The 27,479-nt window shown below is 41.8% G+C and overlaps 1 protein-coding gene across 1 annotated transcript in view; it reads right to left on the bottom strand.

The window, feature by feature from the left end:
* LOC136370269 (neural-cadherin-like) overlaps positions 1–27,479 on the bottom strand; it is a 56,007-nt gene that overhangs the window by 26,162 nt on the left and 2,366 nt on the right. The window contains exons 2-13 of the mRNA XM_066333638.1: positions 15,839–16,033; positions 15,170–15,395; positions 13,672–13,876; positions 13,173–13,284; positions 9,647–9,896; positions 8,564–8,706; positions 8,043–8,215; positions 7,524–7,692; positions 5,719–5,889; positions 2,190–2,362; positions 1,931–2,098; positions 765–1,014 (exon numbers count right to left, since the gene is read on the bottom strand). Coding sequence (XP_066189735.1) covers positions 765–1,014; positions 1,931–2,098; positions 2,190–2,362; positions 5,719–5,889; positions 7,524–7,692; positions 8,043–8,215; positions 8,564–8,706; positions 9,647–9,896; positions 13,173–13,284; positions 13,672–13,876; positions 15,170–15,395; positions 15,839–16,033 — 2,235 coding nt within the window. The remainder of the gene's footprint in view (positions 1–764; positions 1,015–1,930; positions 2,099–2,189; positions 2,363–5,718; positions 5,890–7,523; positions 7,693–8,042; positions 8,216–8,563; positions 8,707–9,646; positions 9,897–13,172; positions 13,285–13,671; positions 13,877–15,169; positions 15,396–15,838; positions 16,034–27,479) is intronic.

Here is a 27,479-nt window from a genome sequence, read left to right as displayed (position 1 = left end):
AAGAAAGGACAATGCTGAGATAAAGTGAAGCAGGAATGTTTGATTCCCTTTCAAATTACTAGCCCATTTTCATTTCCATGGTGGTGGGAAGGACAAATGTTTTTTGCTAGAGACTTCACTTATTCATATTTTCATTTGAATGTCTGCCTAACAAAACTGACACCACTAATCCTGCAAAAAACCAGGGATTAATATCAGATTTAGAGTTTTATGTGGATCTACAGGAACAGAGCCTTATGAAAAGATCATACTATAGGAGATCTGGATCAAATTTTTGAAAATTGCATCTATCATAAGGACCCTTGCAATTTCATTTCTATAGTTCTAATCTCAGTGTACAATGGAAAATTCTGAATGTAACAAAAATGCCATAACATATATCCAACACAAACCCAGCCTACCTGGGCTGTTTCTCTTTCTATAGCACAGACTATTTCCAGTAATACTCATGTCCTTTCAGTAGCTTGGGAACAAGTATTAGATTTCTCCTCCTTTTGAAAGAAAATCTTTCTAATTACCTTTACAGAACCAGGAACTAGTGCTGCCTAAACATTCAGACAGCAAAGTTTTGCACTGTCTTATCTCCTGAGGATTGTACTTAGGAATTGTTCCAAACAGAACTTTTTAATGACTGCAGAACTTTTTACAGTACATAAATGTACAAAGCATTCTGAGGTGGCTTGCCATTTCATGGATGTTACCTTAATTTGCAGCATTTTACTAAAAATCACAAGACTATTGTTCTGAACAGCAGCAAAGCTTACCTGTTATGTTCACACAAACAGTGGCAAAGGAAGCTAAAGGAGTCATGGCTACGTTTTGTGCCCGGACTGTCAGGGTGAAAAACTTAGTTGTCTCAAAGTCAAGTGGTTCAGCGACTAGAAGAGAAGCAGATCCATCAGCTCTGTTTGGCTTCAGATAGAAACGAACTGGCATGTTAGTCTCTGGAACTTGACCCTCCTCCAGATTATACGTAACCCTGGGATCACCAAGAGGGGATGTGGCTTTGATGGTCTGAAGAAGAAAAGAGCCACCAGATACGTTCATGAAGCACGGGGTTGCAAGTGTTACATGTTGAATTTGATGGCAGAAACATACATGCATGTACGTTCTCCAAGAACATGCATGCCTGTATGACTCTCGTAGCAGACAGAATAGAAACATTTACAGAGCTGAGTTTTATTTTACAATATCTAGGTTTGATGCAGGTGTTTAATCAACAGGAAATTTATCTACCTATAGATGTGCCAAGCCAGAACTGCTGCACAACTAAAGGAAATCCCTCTTCTCTCCTCCTTCCAAAGCAAAGCTGATCCATAAGGAGACCATTTCTCCACCGAGTTTTACATTTTACCCAGCAAGTTACGGAAAAAAATGCAAACCCTAAATTGTTTCCAAGTGCTTGACTATTACATGCAGGAGGAGGAAGGCAGGAATTATGTAGCAACATATAGAAGGCACTGTCCTTAAAGACTAAGTCTCTATGGGTTTAAAAGTAATTAGTTTGAGTTAGAAGAGTCTGAAGCTATGTCACTCCATGCTCCTGTGCTAAACTGAGAAAAGCTTTAAGGAAGACAAAAGCAGATAACACAGCCCACAGAGGATGGAGGAGTGAGGACCTGGCTCTTGGAGGGAACACTCAAGGATTTCCTTCTCTGGCAGCGCACAAGTCTTCCTCCTGTGGAAGCCTGCCTTGAGGGCTATTAGTGTAAGGATTCACTGGGGAAACTGCTGCTAGCTGAAATGCCAGCCTATTCTGTGACAGGTACACCTGACAGACTTCAATGGCTACACAGCAGTGAAGGCTCATAAGGGAACAGGGGCATGCAGTAAGGCTGCAGAGCGGGAATCCACATACTTCTGACTTAGAGCACAACAGAAGAAGAAGTGGAAATGCAGAGGGAGGGAAGTAATCATGCTTTTGACATACCACAATCTTGGTGTCACGAATGGTGTTTTCGGGGATGGTTACCCAGTATGTGCTCTGCTCCCACCGGGGTGGCTGGCTCAGTGCACTGGTGACAGTCACCGTCAGCTCCACCGTGCTGCTTCTGTTCCCGCCATCTGTCGCTACGATATAGCGGATAATGCGCATTGTCTACAAAACAAAGACAGAGGATACTTGAACAAACTAAGAGATTGCAATTAACCCTCTGCAGTGGATTTGAGGGGTTGGAGTCTCACATTACCTGAGGTAGAGGGCAATTCACATACACCCAGCCTGTGCTGGGGTTGATCTGGAAGTATTCCAGCTGATGCTCTAACATTGAGTATGTGACAGCAGCATTCACACCCTGGTCACTGTCGTGAGCTGCAACTCGGAGGAAACTCATCCCCACCGGAGTGTCTTCACTTAGGAAGTCTTTGAAAAGAGAAAGATACTGTCAGCAGGGCTGCTCTGGTTTAGCAGGCTGTATTTGTTAAGAAATACCCCTGTAAAACGTCATTGTTCACTTCATGGGAGGTTAAACATTTCTGTACTGAGGCAGGTTATAAAGTATTGTCACCGACAGTGTCTATATCTCTCTTTTAGCTTCCCTTTCCCTCTCCCCTGCCGCACAGGTTGTTAAGTGAGCTGCTGGTGATGCAGATTGACTGACACTGCTGCTGCCAGCACTTGTGCCTCTCCACGGCGGCGCTGGCAAGCCCCACAGCGGCTCACATGCCCACTGCTTCAGATCACAGCCCAGCCTGCCTGGCTCAGCTGATGATAAAAGCAGGCTGGCATCAAAGGGAATTCTGTGTGAGTTGAATTAACCCTGAATATGAGTGGTGCCAGCAGCACTGCCAGTGGGAGGCACTAGGTAATTGCAAAGCATAAAGACTTAGGTCACAGCGAAGATGCCTCCAGCCCCCAAGTGTTTTGGAGAAGCTGCCCAGAGCAAGGGCAATGATCATTTTATATATGTCCCTTTCCTTAGGTTTCACTCTCTGTCCCCTGAAATCCACCTGTGTCAGAGGTCGTGTCTTTCTGCCCATAGTTCTAGAGAGACTAATCCTTCTTTGAACCTGCTCAGATAATTGTCATCTAAAAATCTGGTGGCAAAGTCACAAATTTGAAGAGCCCACTGCACAGAAGAGTAATTAATTTTGTCGTCCTAAAGCCTAATTTCTGGAAGGCACACCAACAAAATGATGGGAAATCATGAGCAGTCATTTCCTGCTCTTCTCCATTTTGCAAGGCAGTTTTATATGAAGCAGTTGCATCCGTGCCAGCTGTCTTTCTTCCTCACTCATTAAATTGATTTTTTGTCCAGCTCTTCTCTCTATCCTCAGCCATCCAGTCCCAATTCCTCCTTCAAGTAGCTACGTGTGCCTGCCTGATTGTGTTTTTGAGCTGCTTCCTTGTACTAAGACTCCATCAGCTCAGTGTACTAAAACTGGCAGTGAGAAGGTTGTTGCAGTTGGGTTTAGGCAACCCAGTCAGTCTGTTAATTCATGTCTTGTTCAGAAACTATTTCGTATCTTTAATCTCCCTTATATGTATTTCCTTCAGCATTTTTGAGGTGAGATAATCAGAACTGCACACTACTTATGGAGTGGCTGTGTTTTCTGTTTTGGTCTTCTCCTTTAATGTCTACAGTCTGTAGTAGTGAAGCAATACAACTTTAAACAACAGCAACCTCTTGCTCCATGAACAATAATCTGGGATTCAATTGGCTTCACTCATCCTTGTGTCATTTAATTGGCTTCATTCATCCCTGTGTCACTTAATTATCCTGGGATTCTTGTCTTTGGTGTGTCAGTAACAGACAAAGCTAATCTCACAAGAGATTTACCAGCACTAAGATAGATTAATGAAAATTGAATTAACTGCCATAAATCACTGTAAAATACTCCTTTTTCGTGTTTATGTGTGTGTGTGTATTTATGCTGTCTTTAACAGTCAAATTCTGTTAAATCGTATTGTAAGAAAAAAGGCAAAGTTACTTGGAAGAGTGGTACTCTAATTAATTTGGTAATTAAAAATTTCATGTTCTTTGCTTGCTGCTGACACAACTTCAACACTTACTGTACCATCCCTACTAAATTAAGCATTTCTTTAATGCCTGTTTTGCAGACAGATTATAAGATGCATGGCTAGATCAGGAATTTGACCAGCATCCTAGTGCTGAGAGTAAAGAACCAGCAGTTTCCAGGATGAATAGAAACCTATGACTAATGGCATTTGATCTTGTTAGTGAAGAAGCTATTTTTAATTCTGTGACGTTCAAGCATTGATTACTTATGTAGAGATGTTGGGAAAGTGCTAGGCATGACCTGACCACATTATCTGCGGTTTTACCATCTCAAAAAGCTGCCTTTGCTTCAGAACCTTTGCTGGCACCCTCCTTCATGAAAAAAGAAAAAATCTGCCTGTTCTTCAGAAGTGCTGAAGCCACCATAATTACAAATGCAACTTCTCAGCTTCACAGCTTTTGAAAGAGAGAAGTCCTGGGCAGTTTCACTTGAAGGACATGTGTGATGGTAGAATAGAAAGGTTTACCTTTACCTTTACACAAACATTACCTTTACCTCAGGGACTTACTTGTCTTTGCTCAAAATATTTCTCTCCAGAAAGATAAATCCTACTCGACTTCTCAGTGCAGCTTTGGCCAGGTTTGCAGAAGACACTGGTTAGAATGTAGAAATGGCTATTCCAAATCTACACATTTTTATGAATTTGGCACTAAGAATTAATCACTATGAGGTACTTTAAAAAGTGCAACACAATTTTCCTTCTGTCCTTGTACATAACTCTGAAGTGTGGATGTATATTTTGCTTATTTCCCAGCAGATCACTTCTTGTTAAAGAATACAAATATAATCATCCAACTTATTTTTGAATCTTTCTAAAATGCTGGCATCTATGATGTTAAAGACAATTTGGTCATAAGCCATCTCCATTTTAATAAGGCATTGGTTAGTGCTTTGCCCTCCATGACATTTCCATACAAGTGGCAAAAAACTACTAAATGAAGTTGTTGGCAGATGCATCAGGAACGATTTTTTATCCATTTTAAGCAATTTTGCAAGGAAGGACCTGTTCCAGTCCAACAACTAGATATTATGCTCATGACTTGTGGATGACAATAAATGTAAAGAGTCCAAGTCTAATGAAATGCAGGATTCTACTGGAAAAGCATCAAGTCAAATTTAATGAAAGACTGATGTAAAGCATGCCATGTGGAGATGAAAAGGGAATGTCACCAGGGCAAATGGGAAAAGCTAGCTCAGCAGGATGGATACAGCAGGCATTGCCTCCCAGCCAAAGGTAGCCTAGAAACCAAGGATTTTGGGCTGCTTGACAAGACATAAATGCCACTTCAGTCTATTCAAACAGAGGTGCTGTGCTACAGAGACACAGATGACAATTGCACTTCTAGTCAGAGTTGATGATTTCCCAGCTAGGATGTCATGTTTTGCTTTGGGACATCAAATTAAAATTCAGTGTGGAAAAAAGCTGGGCAGAGAAAAGCTGCCCAAAAGAAAAAAGAAAGGATCAGATCTACCTCATCTGTAAGAGTGAAATATGTCAATCTTTTTAAGAGAAGTGGAGTGACTAAAGAGGACTGGGTAATTCTGCACGTTTCCACTGATGATGGGTTAAACAGTCACTGGCTTAGTGGGCAACCAAGGAAAATCACTCAAACCTAACAAACTGACTGCTGTTATAAGGAATAACCTTCTAACAAGATTGATTGGCAGTACTGGGACAAGCAGTTAAGTAACACTCACACTGATAGCGACTGTTCTCAAACTTGGGGTCGTTGTCGTTGACGTCAGCGATGAGGACGGTGACCTGGCACACGCCGATCAGCGGCTCCCGCGCCTGGTCCGTGGCTGTGACAGACAGAGTGTACTCCCTCTGCTGCTCCCGGTCGAAACTCTGCGTGGTGGTGATGACTCCTGCAAACACAGACACCTCCTGTTCTGTGTGTCACAGCCTCAGGACTGAATTCGCAGGGAGGAATCTGCACATCTCCTGTGCAAAAGGAAGCTCTGACCGCATGCAACACAACTGTGAAGCTTGATCCTCACTCCGACCCTGCAACACATGTCTTGGACTAGACCAACTCCAGTTCTCCTGTCTCTCTTCTCCTCACATGTCAACTTTTTCCTGCTGCCCTGATAAGAAGCTCAGTCGGAGTATCTTGTTATCTCATGGCTCATGGAGCACAGAAGGACTTTCTCCTTCTCATTAAAGGGCCTCTCTAGGTGTACTCCAGTGGTAGTCCAAGTAACTGAATCAGCTCATTGAGGAAGCTCTACGAGGAAGAGTCACACCACAGAAGACACAAGGGATGTGACCAAAGTAACCTCTGCTACAGGAGTTGGAGGCTGCCCCATTGAACAGATTAAAATTGGGTAAAATCACAGAGTGGATAAATCAAACTATTTTCTTCAAATCTTCCTAGTAGTAGGTTTTCCTCCCTACTAATAAAGTCCCTCCATACCTCAGTTATTTTCTTCTGGTTATCAGATTTTGAACTGGCCTTCTTGAGGCCATTCAAGACTTATTCTCTATAGACCTATGTCTCTACTATGCTCAGAGTTCTTCAGCTCTGTTGTAATCCCTTCTAGTCTCCTGCACAGTCCTGGACATAACAGTATCTCACATTCCTATTTTGACTATAGAAACATCAACAACTATATAACATCTCTATTTGAAATAAATCGTATATTAAGACGTTATTTCCCTGTTCTGATGTGAGGGTTTTGCCTGCAGTGCACTGGATCTCCTATTTGTGCATGAGATAAGAAATAAACTGTGGCCACATCAGAGGGAAGAATAAACTTAACCTGTAAAAATCACACTTTCTGCTCTGCATTTTTATAGCTACCATTGACCCAAATAGGAAGGTAATAGAGAACAGATTTTCATATTCTAATTGAACTGTGGTTTGTTTCCCTATTTGATTTGCATTTAGGACCCCCAATATAGGAAGTATGTGGATCAGTTGGAGTGAATCCAGAGGAGGGACATGAAGACGATCAGATGGTTGGAACACCTCTCCTGTGAAGACAAACTGACTTGGCATTTTTCAGCCTGGAAAAGAGAAAGTTCCAGGGAGACCTTACAGCACCTTCCAGTACCTTAAGGTGGCCTATGTAAGAGCTGGAAATGGTCTCTGAGCATGTAGTGATAAGACAAGGGGTAATGGCTTTAAACTGAGAGAGAACAGGTTTAGATCAGGAAGAAATTCTTTACTGTGAGGGTGGTGATACTGCCCAACACAAGTTGCCCAGGGAAGCTGTGGAAGCCCCATCCCTGGATGTGTTCAAGGGCAGGTTGGATGGAGCATTGGGCAACCTGGTCTAGTGGAAGGTGTCCCTGCCCACAGCAGGGATGTTGGAAATAAATGATCTTTCAGGTCTCTTCCAACCCAAACCATTCTGTGCTACAATGATTTGAATCACTACAACCTTTAATCTAATCTAATCTAATCTAATCTAATCTAAGTGGGCATACTGATAAAGCAGCATTTTCATTACCATACAATGTCATTTTCATTCTTTCTCAGTAATCTGAAGCCACTGACCTGTGTCTGGGTCAATGCTGAAGCCCAGGGAAGCTCCATCTCGGTGCATGAGTCCATACTTCACCTCTCCATTGATGCCGAGGTCTGCATCATAAGCTTCTACCTGTAGCACATGCGTGCCTGGAGGCTGATTCTCCAGAACCCAGGTGCTGTCACTGTAGTAAGCGCACTAAAAATACACCCAAACATCCGACCCTAAATATTACACAGAGTCACATGAATTTGCTGCACAGTGTCAATATTTTTCCAGCAGGTCTGAGAAAAACTTGGAAAAAATAACTACTATTACTTATGCACACAAAGAAATCAGTTTCTAAGAGAGGAGACAAAAAGGAGGATGAAGGCTTTACGCTTCCACTTATGAAGAAAGCTGACTGTTGTTCACTTACAAGTTCATTCTGCTCTGCACACACATTCCCTTCAGCCCAGCAGCAATCACCAGTAACTATGGAGGCTCTATTACCCCAGGTATAGCTTAGACTACAGAGGGAAAAGAATATCTGCAGAAAGACTTCTTACCTCTCTAAAGACAGGCTTGTTGTTATTAATGTCGTTAACTCCAACAATAACTTCAGCAAAACTGCTGAGAGGAGTGGGACCCCCTGAGGCATTGTCATCTATGGCAGTGACATTCAGGCTGTACTGTGGCCCTTTCAGACTGGGTGGTGGATTTCTGCGAAGTTTAATGATTCCTGAATTTGGAAGCATTAAGTGTCATGTTAATTTACTGTGCAAACACACTAAATCAAGTGAGCATCACATTTCTCTGTCACTGTAATTCTGGCTCAGTTTGTGTTTTGGTTGCAAAGAACAGGAACCTGTCATCTTAGTCTGCACAGCCTTGGAACAGGATCCCAAGTTTTAGCTGATAGTTGAAGAACAACCATCATATCAAAGAACAAATCCTCACTGATACTAAGTGTCCCCATTTGGGGACTATATAAATATGGTGCTTTCTTGCGTTTTTTTGACATACAGGCAGACCAGAGTCAGTAGAGATTAGACAGTAAATAACTGTGTTCTAAAAACTCTTTCCTTACCTTTCTGGCTATCCAGCTCAAAGTTGCCCTCCTCGTTGCCTCCTGTAATCAGATAAAGCACCCCATCTCCATCAGGGTCCTCTGCCCGAACAGTAGCCACCAAGGTGCCGGGACCAGCATCTTCCGAAATGAAAGTCCTGTAACTGATGGACACAAACGAGCAATGGCAGCACACAAAGTATCAGAATAACCATCACCATGTAAACCATCAGCAAGATTATGAATTCATTACAAAGGGTTTTTTAAAGTTTTGGGCATGAAACCATGGAATCTTAAATTGGTTTAAGATATTACTTAGGTCTTCTTTGTTCAACATAGGGTATTTATTTTAGGATTGTAATCCTGTACTTTTGGTATACATAATTTCAAAGGATCCTTTGGAGGATAACAGTATGCACCATGCCACATTGTACTATAAAATAAAACAGAATCATATATCTCCTGAAGCTGAAAAAAAGGACTAGTATCTGCCATGCAGTGTTTCTTATGTCCCTACATATTAATGGAAATCGCAAGATACTATAGAGACAGATGTAAAAATATATTTAATTTGGTAAATAAATATGTGTATGTTTTGTATTTTAAACATGTTCATACTTCAAAATTGTGCAAAGAATGGAAATTGTATTGATTAGGGACAGGAAAGAAAAAGGAATCCTAAACAATCAGGGGCTCATGAAATTAGCTTACAATGCAATCTGTTGATGCTGAAATTAAGTTTTAGTGTTTGCTAACTACCATATTTATTTGTCACCTATACATGGATAATCACTTGGAGACCTAGGAGTCAACACAGTAAAAATCATTCCCTGTATAGATAGGTCTTCGGTTCATTCTGTTTTCTCTCTATTAAGTCAGTATACTGGTATCACAAATTACGTTTTTTATTTTTATATATACGATCTAGAAATGAAAGTCCAACTCATAAAGCCTTTCTGTATAGAAATTACCCTTCAATTTCACTGGTACTTACAGTTGTGCAAAACAAGTGGCCATTTAGCCAAGTGCTATTAAGGTTACATGTAAGAACTAAGGTTACATGTATGAATTTTAAAACCAAGGCAGGTGTTGAGGGTGCCTTACACGGGCTGGGAGAAGACAGGAGCCTCGTCGTTGACGTTGGCCATCCGGATGCGCACGGACGCCGTCCCTGTCCGAGGGGGATGTCCTTTATCGACAGCGATCACCACAAACTCGTACATGTGGTTCGCCCGCTCAAAGTTCAGCCTCTGGTTAGAATTGATGACCCCGTGACGTGTGATGGAAAAATCGGTGCTCTGGATGAAGTAAGAGATCTCAGAGTTGGAGCCAGAGTCGCAGTCTGTTGCAAGCACTATTAGAGAACACATTTAACAGAACAGTCATACTGCGAAGGAGGTTCGGTTATGCTGTTTCCCACCAAGACAGCTCTGGGATTTTTTTGTTAGTTTTTGAGAACGGGCATCACCTAAACCTATTTCATCCATAAAGCTTTTGGGGTTTGTTTGTTTGTTTGTTTGTTTTTTGTTGGGTTTTGTTTGGGTTTTTTGTTTGTTAGGGGGTTTTTGTTGGGTTTTTTGTTTTGTTTTTTGTTTTGTTGGGGTTTTGTTGTTGCTGTTGTTTGTTTTTGTTTTTGGTTGTTTTGGTTTTTTTTTTGTGGTTAGAGTGTAGGAACTCAGCAGGAGGCTGGGAGTGAAAAATCCAAACAACTCTTCCCTCTGCTCCAACCTAGCCCCAGTGACCACAGCCAGGTGAGTTTGCGAGAGCTGGGATCCCAGCACTGGGCAAAATGCTCTGTACAAATAGCAGTCAACACTGGTAATTAGCACACAATTAGTATGCACATTGGTTGAACATTATCACTCATAAACTGGTTCCTCACTCTTTCCAGGAATGCCATGTTCAAATTTAATTAGCTCCCAGCTAGTTATATATTTTTTAATTACCTGGTGCTTCAAGGTACAGAGAGTGATTAAACATTCCTCCCCAGTAAGTGCTTATTCAGTACACTGAATGTCCCATCTGCTCAGAAGCAGCAAACCAACACAACAAAGACCTGGAGCTCACAGAGTAGCATCAAAAGTGATTTTTAAGAGTGGAAGCTCACCTCTCCAATTACCTTGCAATTTTTCTAGCCTAATAATGAGGCTTCACATCATAGCCAGACTGGTAATACACAAACTCCTTATTCTATCAATAAGATCCAGATATGGCCAATGTGGTAGCACACAGACTTCTGGAAGCAGAACAATGATTGCAGTGAGTGGACACCCCAGCAAATAGCTGCAGCATCATCCACAGAGGGGTGACAGAAACAACCCATCTCTGTCAGAACATTAACTCAAAATAGGAAAGGAGCAGAGAATTATTTCAAAAGTACACTGAAGAACTGCTCTACTTAGTTGCAAAAATTTCAACTACAGCTGCCTGTGGAAAGTTACTCATCTTTGTTTACAATGATATTTAGAGTGGTTGTAACATTTTGTTTACAATCTCTCCAAATCCTGCTGTGAATAAATGTTTGTGTGTGTTACAGACTACAAAATCAAGGGCTTTAGAGTTAAGCACTCTTTTACTGCACTGACAGATGAAATACATTAAAAACTCAAGGAAGACTAAAATGACACTGATTTAAATCTGTCAAATATAGTGGTTAAATATTGTTTTTAGAAAGGCATGTAGAACATGAAAAACTTATTTGATTTGAAAAATTCTGATTTAATCTACAGTCATTAGTGAGCCATTGTAACCATTCACAAAAATACATTCTATGTGCTTAATCATATGCTTCTTTTCCCCCAGATGTTTTCTGGCAAATATGGAATATGGCGCTTACTTGTACATGACAGAACCATGCCTTACCTCCCAATAGCACTGGGAATTCTATTCCCCCCCATTTCATTCGGTCCTGGAAACCGGTGTACATTGCAAAGGATATTTATTTTAAGGATCATATGCCAGCCACAAGCAGCTCTGTGCTGGCTTTGCATGTGTTCTGAGCTAGCTCAGGGCAAACTAACTCTGGCTCAGAGGCTGAGTGAGCTACCAGCTACAACACCAAGCCTTGCTCTGCTGAACAGTGATGTAGCTGAAGGCTGAGGGCCCTGCTTAAGAGCACCCTCTGTGCTTCAGACTCTGAGTGTGCTAAAATAAAAGTGGCTGATAGCTGAAACATTTGCATCATCCACAGTTTTATCAGAAGCGTGTATCACACCACCTTTTTCACTGCCATCAACAGCTGCAAGCATGCCCAGCTGTTGGGCAAAAGCTGTCTCATATTTGCATTTATTTTTGTTTGTGGGTCATTCTGAGGCTGCAACAGCCCACATCTCAAGGAACTATGACAAGGATAAGAACTGTTTGTCTTTTTTTTCCTGAGATACTTGCTTTGGCAGTCAGAGTTAGTGGCACAGGTCTCGTCTTGCACAAGGTACAGCTTCCTTGCAGGCACTAACAATTCTGCTCAGCCCTTCTACAGTAAGTGAATTAGCACCTATTTCCACTGACTGTCACTATACTTCCATCTCACATTTTCTTTTCTAAGATGGCTCTTTCTCTTGAAATGTACTCCATGTGGCAAGACAACAACACAGGATGCAATTGCACAGCTTTCACATTCTGATTGCTTTGGACATGGGGAGTACATTTTTTCCCCCACAAGGGGAATTTTGATGAGCTTTACAAGTCCTCTGGACACAAGGACTTTCATCTCTTTAAGGAAAAATCACATGCTTAGGAATTTTAGGATTTGATTATTCTGACCAATTTCTTTCTTCCCAAGAGCAACTAAATCTAAAAATTAAGTATTACAAGCTCTGAACTCACTTAGCAAGTGTTTAGAGAAAGCAGGCCCTGTAGTCCCCTTACACAAGGGAAGCTAAGCTTCTTATCACCTCTGCAACCTGCAGAGTTCAGTTCCAGCTTTGGAAAATTTCCGTTTCTGTATTTTTTGCTAAGCCTTGCCTTGGCACATACTCATTTCTTAGGGTTCATATGCCCTGAAGTCTTCTATCAGGATACTATTTGAGCCTCTAAAAATGTCATCTGTTTACTCAGGGTTTATATGCAAGTGACACATGGCCATGATAAAAACAACAAACGTGGGATGATGACTGGTAAGCCACAACCATAAATATAAGTTCACAGGCTTTCAAAATATTTTTTTCTTTAACACTTTGCAAATCAGTTATGCAGCATTAATGCCTATTTGACAAAATTATCTGCCCATTTAAAAAAGCCCTGCTTTTTCTTAACACATTAAGAAAAAACAAAATAATTGCAGCTGCTTCTGGGACACAAAAAGATTACCAAGATGAGTTAAAAGACATCTACAATATTTAAAGGAAACTAAGCCACTTCCTATGAGCTGCTTTAACTGCCCTTGGATATCCTTGGATATCCAAGGAGAGATCCTTGGGCACAGTACAGTGATCCTCACCTGAAGACACTTACAACTCTACTTCCAGGATACCTAAAAGGCATCCACAGACTGCCAGGAAAGCTGCCATCCACATCTTACAAAGGCAGTGCTTGTGGAAGGGAGCACTTCCTCATGGCCAGAACATGGAAAGGTAACACACTAGCAGGTCCGTGGCAAGACTAAAATGAAAGGTGACAGGATGGTCGCTACCTTGCAGAAGAGACGTGCCAACAGGAATGGTTTCGGGCACGTTGTCTCTGCTGTAAATGGAGCGCTGGAATTCAGGAGAACAGTCATTTTCATCGGTGATATGGACCATGACCTGAGGAAAAGGGACACATTGAGAATGGATTTTAGTTTCTACACTGCTAAAAGAGCACCTCATTCTGGACACTGCAGTGGCAGTCAGTGCTTTTGGTGCTGATCCATCCTTACACTTCTAATGCTATTCTTCTCACACTACTCCTGTAACACAGAGAAGTATTTTCTCCTCCACTCCCAAGATGAGAGGCAAAGCCCAAAAGTAATAACAAGAGGTATTTGCAGAGCCTAGATGTGAACCCAGGCCAGAGCCCAGATTTCTGCCTGTACCTACAAGGCCTCCTCCCTGCCCAGCATCCTCAAGAGTGCCGTCGGCTATCCATCTGTGTAACTGGTCCCACAACAAATGATTGCAGACCATGGGTAGGATGTGAAGAGACTCATGTACCTCAGTCACACTGCTGAGAGTGCTCTCAACTTCCATGGCTTTCAGCAGGAGGTGGTAGAGGTGGTGCTCGCTCTCGTAGTCCACGGGGTGAGTCAGGCTGAGCTCTCCACTCTCTTGCCTCACCCGGAAGAGCCCAGAGGGGTTTGTCAGCAGAGTGTAGGAAAGAGGCTGGCTTTGGAAAGAAACAGCCTCAACAACTGCTACTCTGCAAAGAATGAGAGAACATCACTTTGCTTCTAAACAATAACAAGAGATGTCTCCTCAGCATCTAGAGGAGGAGAACAGGATGAGGAGAGCTGTCTTGCTCACTCTTTGTCAATGCTTGGCTCACCTTTGTATTCAGACTGGAAACCCCTTTTGCTACAAGGAGCCCATCTACCTTCTCTTCTCTCACCAAACTTATTCACTGACATAGCAGTGCTGAAATAACAACCCATTGCAACCCCCACTAACACTAAAACATCTTTTTCTTCTCTACTGTAGCTTTTTAAACACTTGACAGCAGTTACAGGTTTACCCCAGTTCCTCAGTTATTCAGAAATGTGACCTACTATACTTTTAAGTTTCTCTGTAGTTGTATTTTCAGAAAAGAAACAGGTTCAGGCATGGATGGGAAACCCATGGAGCACATGGCTTTCCAGATCCTGCTGTCCACCTTGGCAGGACATCAAAGGAACATTTGTCTCCCTACTGTGACTTATGTTTTGAAGCTCCACCTCTCATACCAGTCTTTCACCAGCATAATACACTTTTAGCTCATGTCACTGAAAGCTCCTGGGAAGCAGTAAAATTTCCCTCCTCCTTCTCATTCAGTCTCTCTTAAGGATTAGTGGCACATCTCCAGCAATTTTTCCTAGGTCATCAGTTTATTTTGAGGTTTCCTGCTCCTTAGAGGCCTTATGGCACTGTTCCACCTGCTCTTTAGAGGCCATTCTGATCTCAAGTAGCTGAACAGTGACAATAAACCCAGAGCCAGCTTGAGAGAATCTCCCCACTGTGGCTTGGCTTAGCTACTCTTCATGCAACAGCAGAGTCCCTTGGAGATTGAGCTTTATCTATTTGTGCTGTTATCTCAAGAGTCTGGCAATGACTTGTCTTTCTAGAAATTTAAACACAAGTCAAACGGAACACAAACAACTCCAGATCTGGTTAATTAAAAGATTATTTTTCAAGCATTTGTTTAAATTACCAGGAGATACATAGCCAATAGTTTGGCTGTTCTAATTCATGATGCAATGCACTAGAGACCCCAAAAGTATTAAAAAAATTCCAGCACCCAGACTACATTTGACACATGGAGACTCATGTCACACTGGAGACTCTGAAACGTCAGAATAGGCATAATTTCTTTTAGAAAACACATTATTTTTGAAGTGTGATAAACAAAGGCATATGCATAGCCCTGAGAAGCAAAATCACAAGTGTTTCACTCTGTTGTGCTCCGTGAAGCTCCTCTCAGACTGCGGGGAGGGAGTTACCTAAAGCAAGTACAACTTACTTTTCTCCTGCTGGAGTATTTTCAGGGACAAACACACTGTAGGACATGTTAGTGAACTGTGGAGGTCGGGAGCCTGCCAGGATGGAAACAGAGGCGTAGGGGCTTTTTTTGCCGTACTCATCAGAGGCTTCCACAGTAACCACATACTCCTTGTTCCACGTCAAAGGCAAACCAGTGGTCATGATAATGCCAGTGTCCTTGTCCACTTGGAATCGCTCTTCACCACCTATCAAGACATGCACAAAGCTGGTCTGAGACATGCCCCACTGCAAGGACATTTGCACTTCCAGCATTTCAAGGTGAGCCATCTTCAACTCACCCACTTATGTGCCTCTATGCACTTCTTTTTACCTTTCTAGTTGTTCACCTTTTCTTTCACTTACACTGCTTTGTTGACTAATGCAGCAAAAAAGAGACTAAAATGAGTAAGAAATGGAGCCTAAAGCCAACAGTAAATCTGCCATCAATTTCAAAATGAGCAAAGAAAGTGGCAACAAGAAAGATTCCCATCCACATAACTTTTACTTACAGCACTTCCAGCTTCTACTCGCTGTATCTTTAATGATTCCCAAAGGGAGAAAAATCTACCAATGAAATTATAAAATGGGGACTTGACAGGAAACATCTACAACTCAACAGAATTTTACCTTTTTTTCGGACTAGGCCTACCTGCAATGAGTGTGTAAGTTATGCCAGCAGTGGTGTTCCCGTGGCTGCTGCAGTGTGCCACGAGCTGGTAGACGAGGGTGCCTTTGCGCGCATCGGGGTCAACGCGCGCCAGGTACGGGTATGGGTACATGGCCCAGGACAGAATCTCCTCCTCTGGGGCAAGGAGTGTCACATGGCACAGGTACCAGTCATCCTCTGCAAAAGACACAAGGGTTTCTAGACAGCCTGGTCGCAAACTTTAGCCAGGAGTGTTAAGATCTTATCCGTTAGTATCTGTAAACAAGCTGAGAAGGAAGCTTCCACTGCTAAGGACGTGTAGAGATTTAATCACAGTATTCTTACCTCTAGGGAGACCTATATTCAGGCCTTTTTAATTCACAGCAAGTCACTAACAAATGCTATAGGTATATATGGGCTCCTTGAAGAAATTTTCCTAAGCACATTTATGTTCTAAAAGTGGCTTTAAGGTTTGACTTCAAATTAAAAAGAATGTATTATTGAATGTAGAGAAAAGAATTTGAATAAAAAGAGAAACTAAATGTAGAAAGTGGGGCATGCAGAAAGGTACATTAGGGAAATGCATGTTTTCTGCCTGTTAAAATATGATGATCACATATTTCAACAAATTGTGCTGGGGTTGCAGGTCTGTTAAGGGCTACAAAATGAAACACCCACCCAGGTGTATGTGCGTCTCATACAGGAAACCCTTCATCTCTGCCTTCAAGAAGGCCATTTCACACAGAATGGAAGAAGACAGGAGCATGGGGACAAAACCAGCACCAAAGGTAAGAAGTAAGCCAGAAATTCCAAACAATTTTAAGTGTATGCAACTGGGAATTCTATTCAGGGATGTGATACTAAATAAAAGGCTACCCACAGATAGATATTCCCTGACACACCAGACCTGTACTTACAAGCAGCCTTACCCTGCAGTAAAAATACATGCCAGACAAATTTCCCAGAGATAATAATTCCCAGGAAGGAAAGAACTTAAACGAAGTTTTGTGGGGTTTTAAAGTATTTAAAATCATTTAAGACATGGTTTTCTTAGTTTTTCTAAGATTACAAGATTTCTGGTTTTCTCATATACCAGCACTGCTTACAAGAGAACATCGGTTCACATTTTTTCTTCCTCTGTATTGCTGAGTAGGACAAGTTCTTATGTAGCTCATAAGAACAGCTGGAGGAGTCACTACTTTACCTATAGCCAAGAAGGAGGGTTGAGAAATACATGTCCTAATTCAGCCAGTTACAGATAGCATTATTTTGCTACTAAAGGGATGAAAACTTGTAGACATGAGCATTTAAAGATATTTTTGTTCATTTATTCATCTAATTCAGGCAGTTCTAATTTCTGCAGAGATTGAATATCTAGTAAAGTAATTTTCCCGTTTAGTGAAACCTGGAGAATTATTTAAAAAATTATAATTACACACATTATTCTTAATATTGCTCCATGTAGGTGATCCAATTGTTAAGTACCAATCAATAATGAGGGCCTAATTTTGCTGTAGGTACTGTAAAACCCACGAAAAGCCATCAGTAAAGCAGAGATTTATGTTTTTAAAAAAACAGGCAAGGGAACAAATTTCATTTAGTTCAGGACAATATGTCAGGGAAAATACTTGTGTTCAAATTAACAGTAATTTTCTGGACTTTTACAAACACCTCACCTTCTTTCTCTATGAAAGGTGTATTTAAATAGAAGCATAGAAGAATTTAGGTTGGAAAAGATTCTAAGATCATCAAGTCCAACCATTAACCTGGTACTGCCAACTTCACAACTAAACCTGGGATTCACAATCCTTGGAAATGTTGAAAAAGCATGTGGACATAATTGTGGCACTTGAGGACATAATTTAATGGTGAACATGGTGCTGGTGTTAGATTGACAGTGGGACTTGATAGTTTTAAATGAGTTAAGAATTCTACAATTCCATGAAAGCCACATCCACATGTCTTTTAGATACCTCCAGGGATGGTGACTCAACTACTTCCCCAAACAGTCTGTCCAAATGCTTGGCAACCCTTTCTGTGAAGAATTTTTCCCCTAATATGGAATCTAACCCTCCCCTGTCACAATTTGGGGACATTTCCTCTTGTCCTCTTGTTACTTGGAAGAGGAGACCTAGCCACTCCTGGTTACAGCCTTCTTTCAGGCAGTTGCAGAGAGCAATAAAGTCACCCCTGAACCTCCTTTTCTCCAGGCAAAACACCCCCAGTTCATTCAGATGCTCCTCTCAAGACTCACCAGCTCCAGTGCCCTTCTCTGGACATGTCTCCAGCACCTCAGTGTCCTTCCTGAATTGAGTGACCCAGAACTGGACACAGCACTCGAGGTGTGGCCTCACCAGTGCCCAGTGCAGGAGGACAATCACTGCCCTGGCCACACTACTGCTGATACAGGCCAGGATGTCATTGGCCTTCTTGGCCACCTGGGCACACGCTGGCTCATGCTCAGCCCTCACTGAACATTGGTAAAATTATGACATTTAGCAAAGGTTCAGATCACAGACTCATGGGATGGGTGAGGGTGGCAGGACCTCTGGAGATCATCTGGTCCAATTGCTCTGCACAAGCCAGACTACCTAGAACTGGCTGCTCAGAAAACTGTCCACAAGGCTTTTGAGTATCTTCAAGGAGGAAGACTCAAAAACCTCCCTGGGCAAGCCAGTGAACTAAACTTCTAGGGGCTGGATTTCAAGAAAAATATGAACCAGCTAGCAAGTGTCCAGAGAAGAACCAAGAGCATAACCAGAAAGGATGCCCTTCAAGAGAGGTGAAAATTGTGGAGATTTTCAGGAGACTACAAGAGACATGCAAACAGTGATATTCTTATATCTTATTCTTATATCACGGAGGATGCAGGGCTGATATGAAGTCAGTCAGCTGTTCTGTAACCTGTAAACCAAAAAATAACTAACTCTCATTCCAAAGGAAAAGACTGGCATTAGATGTTGGGCATGGGATCCCTCAGCATATTTTTAATTGTTAGGACAATGGAGCCCTTGAGAGGGGCCAGAGAGGTGGGGCAGAGACTGAGATCTTTAAGACCTGACTAGACAAATATCTGCTGGCAATCACTTTGTTGTGACAAAACCTGCCTCTAGGCAGAAGTGTGGAACCAGCGAGACTATTAAATCCTTTCCATCACACTTTAATCTCCCTGCCCTTCAGCTTTCACATCTCATTGATTTTTGAGGCATGCATGTCCTCATGTCACTCATTCCCCTGCAGCTTCAAGGAACTTCTAACATAAACATTCTTTGGACTTTGTGTTTTATCTTGGGTATCTGCTTAAGGGTAAGAAGTGAGAAGGGGAGTGAATGGCAGTCTACAAACATCCAGCACCACATATGAAAGGAAAAACATGGGATAAAGCCAAACCTGGAGGGCTGTAATACAGCAGCAGGGGTAATAAACTTCAGCTGTAGGGTGGATATCTTTCTGCAGCTGAGACCTGGCTTACCCTTTCAGGCCCTCAGCATTTATTTCAGATTTTCAGACTTGAAGCTGTTTTCTCCATGCATGTAAACAAAATTTAAATTGAAGCAACCTGCAAGCATGCTGACGAAAGATTTCATGTTATATCTATATAGATCAGAGCTCTTATTCTAGCAAGGCATAAATGGGGGAAAAAAAGATAGTTATAAAGAGCAGATTTTATCAATTCAAAACCCTAAAAAGGCAGTGTTGAACATGATCTGGAGACTAACAGGAGGTCAGGTAAACTAATTTCCCCTATCGTCTAGAAAGCTCTTCAGAAGCAGCACTATGAGTACAGACATTTTTGTTCTTTGCACACAGACCAGGTGTGAGAAACTCAAGGATTTTAAGATGTTACAGACACATGGTAATCTGATAGTGTGCAAAATTATCACACTGTCTTGAAACAAGTCAGTGAAACAAAATAAGCCTTGACAAAGTAGAATTTTTCCCCAAGAATGCACTGGGTTTTTGACTGTCATAGCTGCAAAGGCATTAACACATCAAGCCTCTGAAATCAATAGTTTTATTTTGTTCCTGACACAACCACAGCATCCTATCAAATCAAAATGCAACATCACACAGTGATGTTGCAGTTCACCCATTTTGTCAATATGAATTATCCGCTGCAAGGAAGGAAGTAATCAGGAAACCAGGCTCTATACCCTGTGAAACCTGACTACCAACAGGATGGTCTGGCCTCTGCACCACACATTGGAAAGAGTCTTGGTAGGATCAGTCTGGAAGAGAATATTAAGAAGTGCTGATTCTCCTGGAAATACTGGTGTATCCCCAAGGCTCCAGCTTTGTGTCCTGCTTACATCTAAAAAAAGACATGCAAACAAAAGAGATGTCACTCAATCACCAGTTAAGAGCATCCTAAGTAAAAATGTTAGAATGTAGAATGTACAGAATCTCTTTCCTTAAGATTAGGATTAGAGCTGAACTGACTGATATGGGTTTGAGGGGACTAATGTTGGAAAATTAAGAACTAAGAAATGTGCATTAAAAATGGTAGCTTATGGTTTTTTTCTATCCCCTCAGGCAAAAAGAATCATTTAAATTGAAAATTGAGACTGTGGTATGTGAAGAAGTTTCTGAAGTACCCAGCCTGAAATGAGACACCCCAGTGGGATGCCTAGAAACCCTCTCATTGTGCTGTCGGGCCACACCACTAGTCCTCTGCGGTAGGGCAAGACATCAGGAGCTTTGGCTCATTATCGAACCATAGCCAGGAAATCTACACCTGAGAAATGGTTACTATCATGCTAAAACCCCCTCATCATCCTCAGGACCATAGGCATAATCTACTACGGGGTAGTTAAACTTAAACCAAAATTTCTTGTGCAGTAATTGATCTTTAACCAGTGTTCATCATCACTTTTTTTTTTTTTTTTTTAATTTTTTTTATTTTAATGGCACTGCTAGTGATATTGACACAGCCATGCTGCCCACTGTGCCACTCCCTCCTGCCCAAGTAGCTTTTGAATCTGGTGGTAAATTTTCTTACAAGACTGAAAACCAGTAGCTGGCCAGAAGATGAGCACCCCAAATAAAGGTATTCACTAGGTAAAGGAGAAGAGAAAGCACCTTTAACTTGGTCTTGAGAACTAGTCCAGTCAGCAGCACCTATGATGCTCATGCCTCTGCCCCAGATATAGCATGTGCTGTCCCCCCCACTGAGACAAGTGCAGGGATATCAAGAAACTCTTACAGCAGGGACAGCCTTCACAACACAGATCCCCCCTTCAAAACTGAAGGCTTAATTTTGTGAATTTCTTATCCCCAACTCCCTTAAAAAAGGTTGTATGGGAACACCTTTAGTCCAGCTAGTCTGCTGTCATGAATGTGACAGGTCAGCTCTACCTCAAACACTGATGAGAGATTCCTGAGTGTGATGTTTTTATGTTTATTAACAGATTTAGAGTCTCACAAATACTTCTAAGTGGATGCAATGCCCAGGGGTATCATATTCCTTTGCAACACACATGGGCACTGACTGGACTCATGCTGGACCATGTAGTGAGTACTGTGTCCTGAAGGCAAGGTAATGCCTTCACCATCAGTTATGGAAATAGGCCTCTTTACTCTCTTGGAACTCCACAAGCTACTGCAGCAGCCTGGGGATAAAGAGCCCACAGCCACAGTACTCCTGGGCAATGTGACTGTACCAACTGCCTCAGCTAAAGCTATGCTAATTTCATTTTCCTCTCCTCAGTTAACCACAACCAGCAAGCTTGAAAGAGCAGCCTGCAGAGATCATTTTGCGTTATACCTATTACATATTTCTAAATATACACCAGCACTTGGACACATTTTCTATGTGTACACACTCTTGCCCAGTTTAGGAGACAAGGTCTTGCTTTTCCCAGTGCTGCCTGTGGACTCATGCAGTGGATGAGTCAAAAGGCAGCTGCAGGTGCCACTGGACGCATGGAGAGCAAAGAAAACTCTTCAGCCAATTTTTCACTTTCTGTGTGAATGCACAGCATCCATCACATGGGATGTCTGAGAACCAAGGCATTTGTTAGGCACCAAAGATAATTTCCACAGGCAGATGTCTGTACACCACAGGAAAAGCTTCAGGCAGTTATAGGAACAGGACTTCAAAATCCTTTGTATTTTTACTGCTATCACATCATCTTGCCTGTGGTGTCTTCTTGTAGCTTTTCAAATCTGTTTTAATTTTGTTGTCTGCTTCCAGAGAAAAGTTCTGAAGCACTCTCAGACCTGTGACTACAGATGTAGCATTTCTTCCTCAACCCTTAAATCTACTGTATCTGTCAACAGCTACTCATTACCACAATCAGGAGAATTAGAACACAGCACCATAGAGAAGGTAGGAGGTATAACTACTTACAGGATCTCAAAAGCTTCCATACAACAGGATTCTACATAAAACAAGCTTATTATTACAGTTTGTCATGCTAACAGCTGACTAATCCTCAGCATAAATGTTATTAAATACGATACAAAAAATAATTATTTGCAGGCACGTCAGTTGATGAGGAAGTCAGATCACACCAACGTAGTAAGAATACCTGAGGAGTCAACAGCAGAGAGGGTGTTTGAGGGATTTTTTATGGCTTTAAAAGAGGAAAAGCTACAATCATGTCTTCTTGTCATCCTACCTAGCACAGCACCTGCTCTTCCTCAATTAAGTGGCACTTATATAAGTTTAAATTAGTTTGTGTGGGACATAAAAAAATCTTGTTACTGAGAGGCTGTAGCAGAGTCTGATTGCTTCAGTGGTTAGGAATCACTTTGCTTTGATGTCCAGTCTTCCTGTGGAAAATCTACAGGCATTTATCAGTGTGGTCCTTTAATGTAATTAAGTCTCTTCTCCCTAAAAATTGCCTAAAGGTTTTTAAAACAAAAAGTTGCTTGCTGAGGCTTCAAGCAGTAAAAGCTGCTCCTACGACCATACTTAAAGTGTATTAATTTATTTCCAAATTCTTAAAAAGTTAATGTCACCAGCAAAATACAATCATTTTAGAACAGCAAATGTTTTTGACGTGTGCAAAAAGATGCCAAAAAACCTTGTAGCAAAATTAACTTTAACACTTTAACATCACTGGTGGCAGTTGTGAGAAGCAGCTCAGACTTAGCAGCACTTTGGTCCCTTTGGTGAAGCTGGGCAGCAGCACTGAGAGGAGCATTTAGAGTTGCAGTCTCCAAAGGAGCCCTGTGCTGTGTTCTAAGAGATGAAAAGGTAAAGTTGCTAGCTCACCTTCCAGTTTTTCTAATATACTAAATTTCCAAACAGATCCTCTTCCACAGACATGACCCTTGACACTTGGCTACTTCTCTCTCACAAATCAGTGTCTAAAGACATACACAGGGTTTGCTTACTCAGGCAAAAGCTCAACCACCCATAGGAACTAATGCTCCTTACTTCGTTGTTATCAAGCACTGCTTTTAGGGCATTCCATCAGCAGAACTCCAAATCCTTTCCACCAGCCTGTTTCCTCAGGTCAGGTTTTTAAAGGCTTTTCTTAAACTTTCTGCTTTACCTTTTCTTAAATCTGGGGTAGTTTCCACCAGCAAACTGATCTCAGTGCTCAAACTGCAGTACTGCTGAGTTCTGCACTAGCCAAGGTCTGACTGCTGTAGCGGTGCCAAGGGAAAATAAAGGCTGGATATCAGGAAAAAGTCCTTTACAAAAAGGGTAATAAAGTATTGGAATGGTCTACCTGGGGAGCTGGTGGATTCACCATCTCTGGATGTGTTTAAGAAAAGACAGATGTGGCACTTGGTGCCATGGTTTAGTTGAGGTTAGGGTTGGGTTGGACTTGATGATCCTGGAGGTCTCTTCCAACCTAATGATTCTGATTCAAGGAAGGAAGGAACCCCAAGGAATCCCTAGTGCCTGCCCCAAAACACTGGCTGTGGAGCTTTCTGGGGAGGACACAGCTTTCCAAGCCCATTGCAGATGTATGAGCAGAAGGAAGTTCAATTCCACTTCAGTCATAGTGGCAGAAGAGAAGGCTTCGAGCACATCTGCCATGAGGAGCTGGTATGAACAGACTGCCTGTGCAAACGTGATACGTGGGAATTTTGGGACTCCCATGTGTAATGCAGGTGTGTAAAGGCAGCCCCAGGTCAGCTGGTTCCTGCCAGTAAATGAAAATCAAACACTGCTGCACACTGCACAGTGCTCCTGGAGTGTGAGACAACACCAGGAGCATGCAGAGGTGTCTCTGGCATGGTGCAGCATTGATCTAGGTCTAAAATCAGATTTTTAAATGCCTTCCTGCTATTGAAATGTAATGAAAATTCAGAAATACTAAATCATTGTATAGAAGGATTCAAGATGCTAACCTTAAGAATAAAGGGCTGAATGTTCTATTTTTAAGGTCTCCCACTGCTTTTCTCTCAAACTTGTTATATTAGAGGTTTTCTCATTGTTTCAATAGCATATGTAACTTACCAAGAATACTTGTAACATAAGCTTTACATTTACCTCTTCAGTTATAAGCTTTTCCTAGGCTTCCCAAAATGTCTGACTTTATCAGACATTCTTAAGACTTATTTATTTCCTCCAGATCATTATATATGTTCACATTAATTTTTTTTTTTTTTTTTTTACAGCAGGGTTTTTCCAAAGATAGGTACAGACAGGGTAACATAACCTTCATCCCTGAGCTTGCTCTTTCATCCAATGATCTCTGGCCATTAAAGTGGCTTCATGGGTTAAGTGAAGCAAGATTTTTCTGTCAGTATCCGAATTTGGAAGAACACTAATGGCATCCACAGATGGTTTTAATCAGCTTGATACCAGGAGGAAACACCCCCTGGACACCCAGAGAGAGGGGAAGGGAAGGGAAGGGAAGGGAAGGGAAGGGAAGGGAAGGGAAGGGAAGGGAAGGGAAGGGAAGGGAAGGGAAGGGAAGGGAAGGGAAGGGAAGGGAAGGGAAGGGAAGGGAAGGGAAGGGAAGGGAAGGGAAGGGAAGGGAAGGGAAGGGAAGGGAAGGGAAGGGAAGGGAAGGGAAGGGAAGGGAAGGAAGGGAAGGGAAGGGAAGGGAAGGGAAGGGAAGGGAAGGGAAAGGAAGGGACATATAATATGACCTCAATATCTGATCAGGTCAAATACCTATTTCTGGAGTGAGATTTATTTTCTAAAAATGTCAGGGGGTTCCAGGAAGCAGTGGGCCATTTCTGGCTCTGGCAACAAAGAAAAGGAAAAAAAACAAACCCTCCAAACTTAAGCTATGTCTTGATTTGAAATCATGGCCAGCAACATACATGAATTACTTGTTAACTTTTACAAAAGCTGTATTACGTGGATTGAAAGATTTCCCTTCCCAGTAGGAACCCTGATGGAAGTTTCTTAAGAAAGTAGAAGGGACTCAAACCACGTATTCTTTCCATGTGCAGTCTAGGTTGTATTTACAGGAATGTCAAGATCTGACAGATGTCTTTTTAAAATACTGTTTACTTTCTGTGAGTCGTAAGAGTTCAACACTGATCATATTCTACCATAAGACACTGCACTGAAGAAACTGCATTATGCTACAACCTCCTCAGTCAGATTTAAGATCTATCTCCTTGGAATTCACTTGCAGTAATAAATAGTTGTTATCCTACCAGAAAGAGAACAGGGAATGAGATATCCATCTCACCTCCAAAACCAGGAAAATGCTGAACGGCCTTGCAACTGTTTTACTCACTTCAGTCTGAAACTACCTGCTGGTGTTTGGCCCACTTAGATGTCTTGAGGCATCCCAGAGTTAAAGCGTTGCTAACACCAACCCTCTAACCCTTCAGTGAACTGCAGACACATGGGAGGGAAAGAGATTTGTCTTGTAATGCTCTTTTTGAGTTCCTACTGTTGGAAAACAAAATTACCCTTTGTAGATAGATTATGGAGTGACTTACACAGTTGTTTTCAGTTAGATAGCGTGTGGAGAGTGTCTGCAGTGTGAGTGTGTGCAGGAATACAGACATCTCCCACTGGGTCTCACTAGTCCAAGCCAAGGCAGTGTGCACTCTGTAAGCCCTTTGTGACAGGCTCTTAAAGAAACAAAAAACCAAACCAACAAAAACCAAAACAAGCAGAAAACCCCATTAAACAAAACAAACAAACAAAAGCCCCCAAACCAAAGAGAGAGCTAAAAGCCTTTTAGAGTTGAAGAACAGGGGTAAGAAAATACTTTTTGAAGCATGATAGACAAAGTCCTAAATGTCAAACTACTACACAGTGTGCACCAGTATCGGTTGCCACCATCAGAGAGGGCAGCTGAGGGTGCAGAACAGGAAACTGCACATCCCACTCTGTGTAAGTAGGTAATACCTACAAGAACCTATGTAGGTACTTGTAGGTGTGCATAAAGAGAGGCAGACTTGGAATAGAAAGGGAGCTTCAACTCTTCCTCACCACCCCCAGCCTTTCCAAACTCAGGCCCCACACTCTTCTGATGTGCAGTCAGTGTTTCCAGAATGTGAAATGCCCCAAAAGAAAACCTGGATGAGAAATGTTGGGTCTGCAGTTCATACCTTTGTATGAGAATCTTATCTAAGCTCCAGGTCCACTCCATAACTATCCATGAACAGAGCCCAGAACAGCAAGGCTTTGACAGACAGAGGCTGCCAGATTCCTAAAGAAGATGTAAACTTCTTGGTGTAGGTAGATAAAACCAGTCATAGAAGTTGTGCAAACATCTTTGTGATGCACAGTCCGTGCACCAAGTGTATATTCAGTGGGAGAACAGCTGTGTTTTCACAGTGCCTGCAACAAGATCCCCACAAAACAGATGGCAGCCCCCTCCCTATCACTGCTATGTGTGCTACGGAGCAAATGGGAAGATTCAGAAGGTAATTGTACTCTGTGCTCAGTTTATTTCAGCATTTCAACTGTGCACAGAGATACCATGTCTTCCTAGGACTACTGTTGCAGGAAACAGTGCTCTAAGTTGCTACCTACTGTTTTATATTTTAAAGGTTTTTTTTAAAAAAGCTTTTATTTTCCTGGGGAGAAAAATAAGGCAAATTCATACAAAACCCCAAGACACACACTTCCCTGGAGAAGTGGCACCTGTAAAATGCCTAAGTCCATTCATGTCTTTTACATAAGAGATGGCAATTAATAAAGGTCTGATAGCTTTGTTTTTCAATTAAAGAGGTGATTAAAAGTTTGGCATATGTTCCATAATATTGATTGTTTTGTGAGTGATTGTTAATTACATTCAGTAAGAGATGTGAGGAGAAATGAGGAGCAGACCAAAGCTAATTGTTTGACTTTTGACAGTTCACCAGGTCTCTTCTGACAAAAAAAAAAAGGATGCTCAAATCCTCTCACCATTTCAGCGTATTTTTGTAAAATTAGAAGACAGAAAAAGATCCCAAGTTTGTTGCAGTACAAAGTTAGGAGAGAGTTTTGATTTTCAAAGTAGCTTAAAGGAGTGTCTAAATGACCTTGTCCCACTTGATCATTGAATTCCTTTCTCCCTGAGGCTCATCTCTTGTCAATACATTATTAGCACACAGACAGTGGTAAAAACATGCTGTGCGCCACCAGATTGGAGAGGACAACACAATCATATGTTGAACACTGTTCACAAGGTTATTTGCTTTCATTATAAATAAGCAGGACAATTAAGCTGTGTGTCCCCTTTCCACCCCCATCTTTAGCTTGAATGAGAAGTTCTACTTTAAA

The sequence above is a fragment of the Sylvia atricapilla genome, chromosome 1, assembly GCF_009819655.1.
Source record: "Sylvia atricapilla isolate bSylAtr1 chromosome 1, bSylAtr1.pri, whole genome shotgun sequence".
Classification (NCBI taxonomy): Eukaryota; Metazoa; Chordata; class Aves; order Passeriformes; family Sylviidae; genus Sylvia; species Sylvia atricapilla.
The sequence above is the reverse complement of the archived record's forward strand: the minus strand, read 5'-3'. Positions and strand labels throughout refer to the sequence as shown.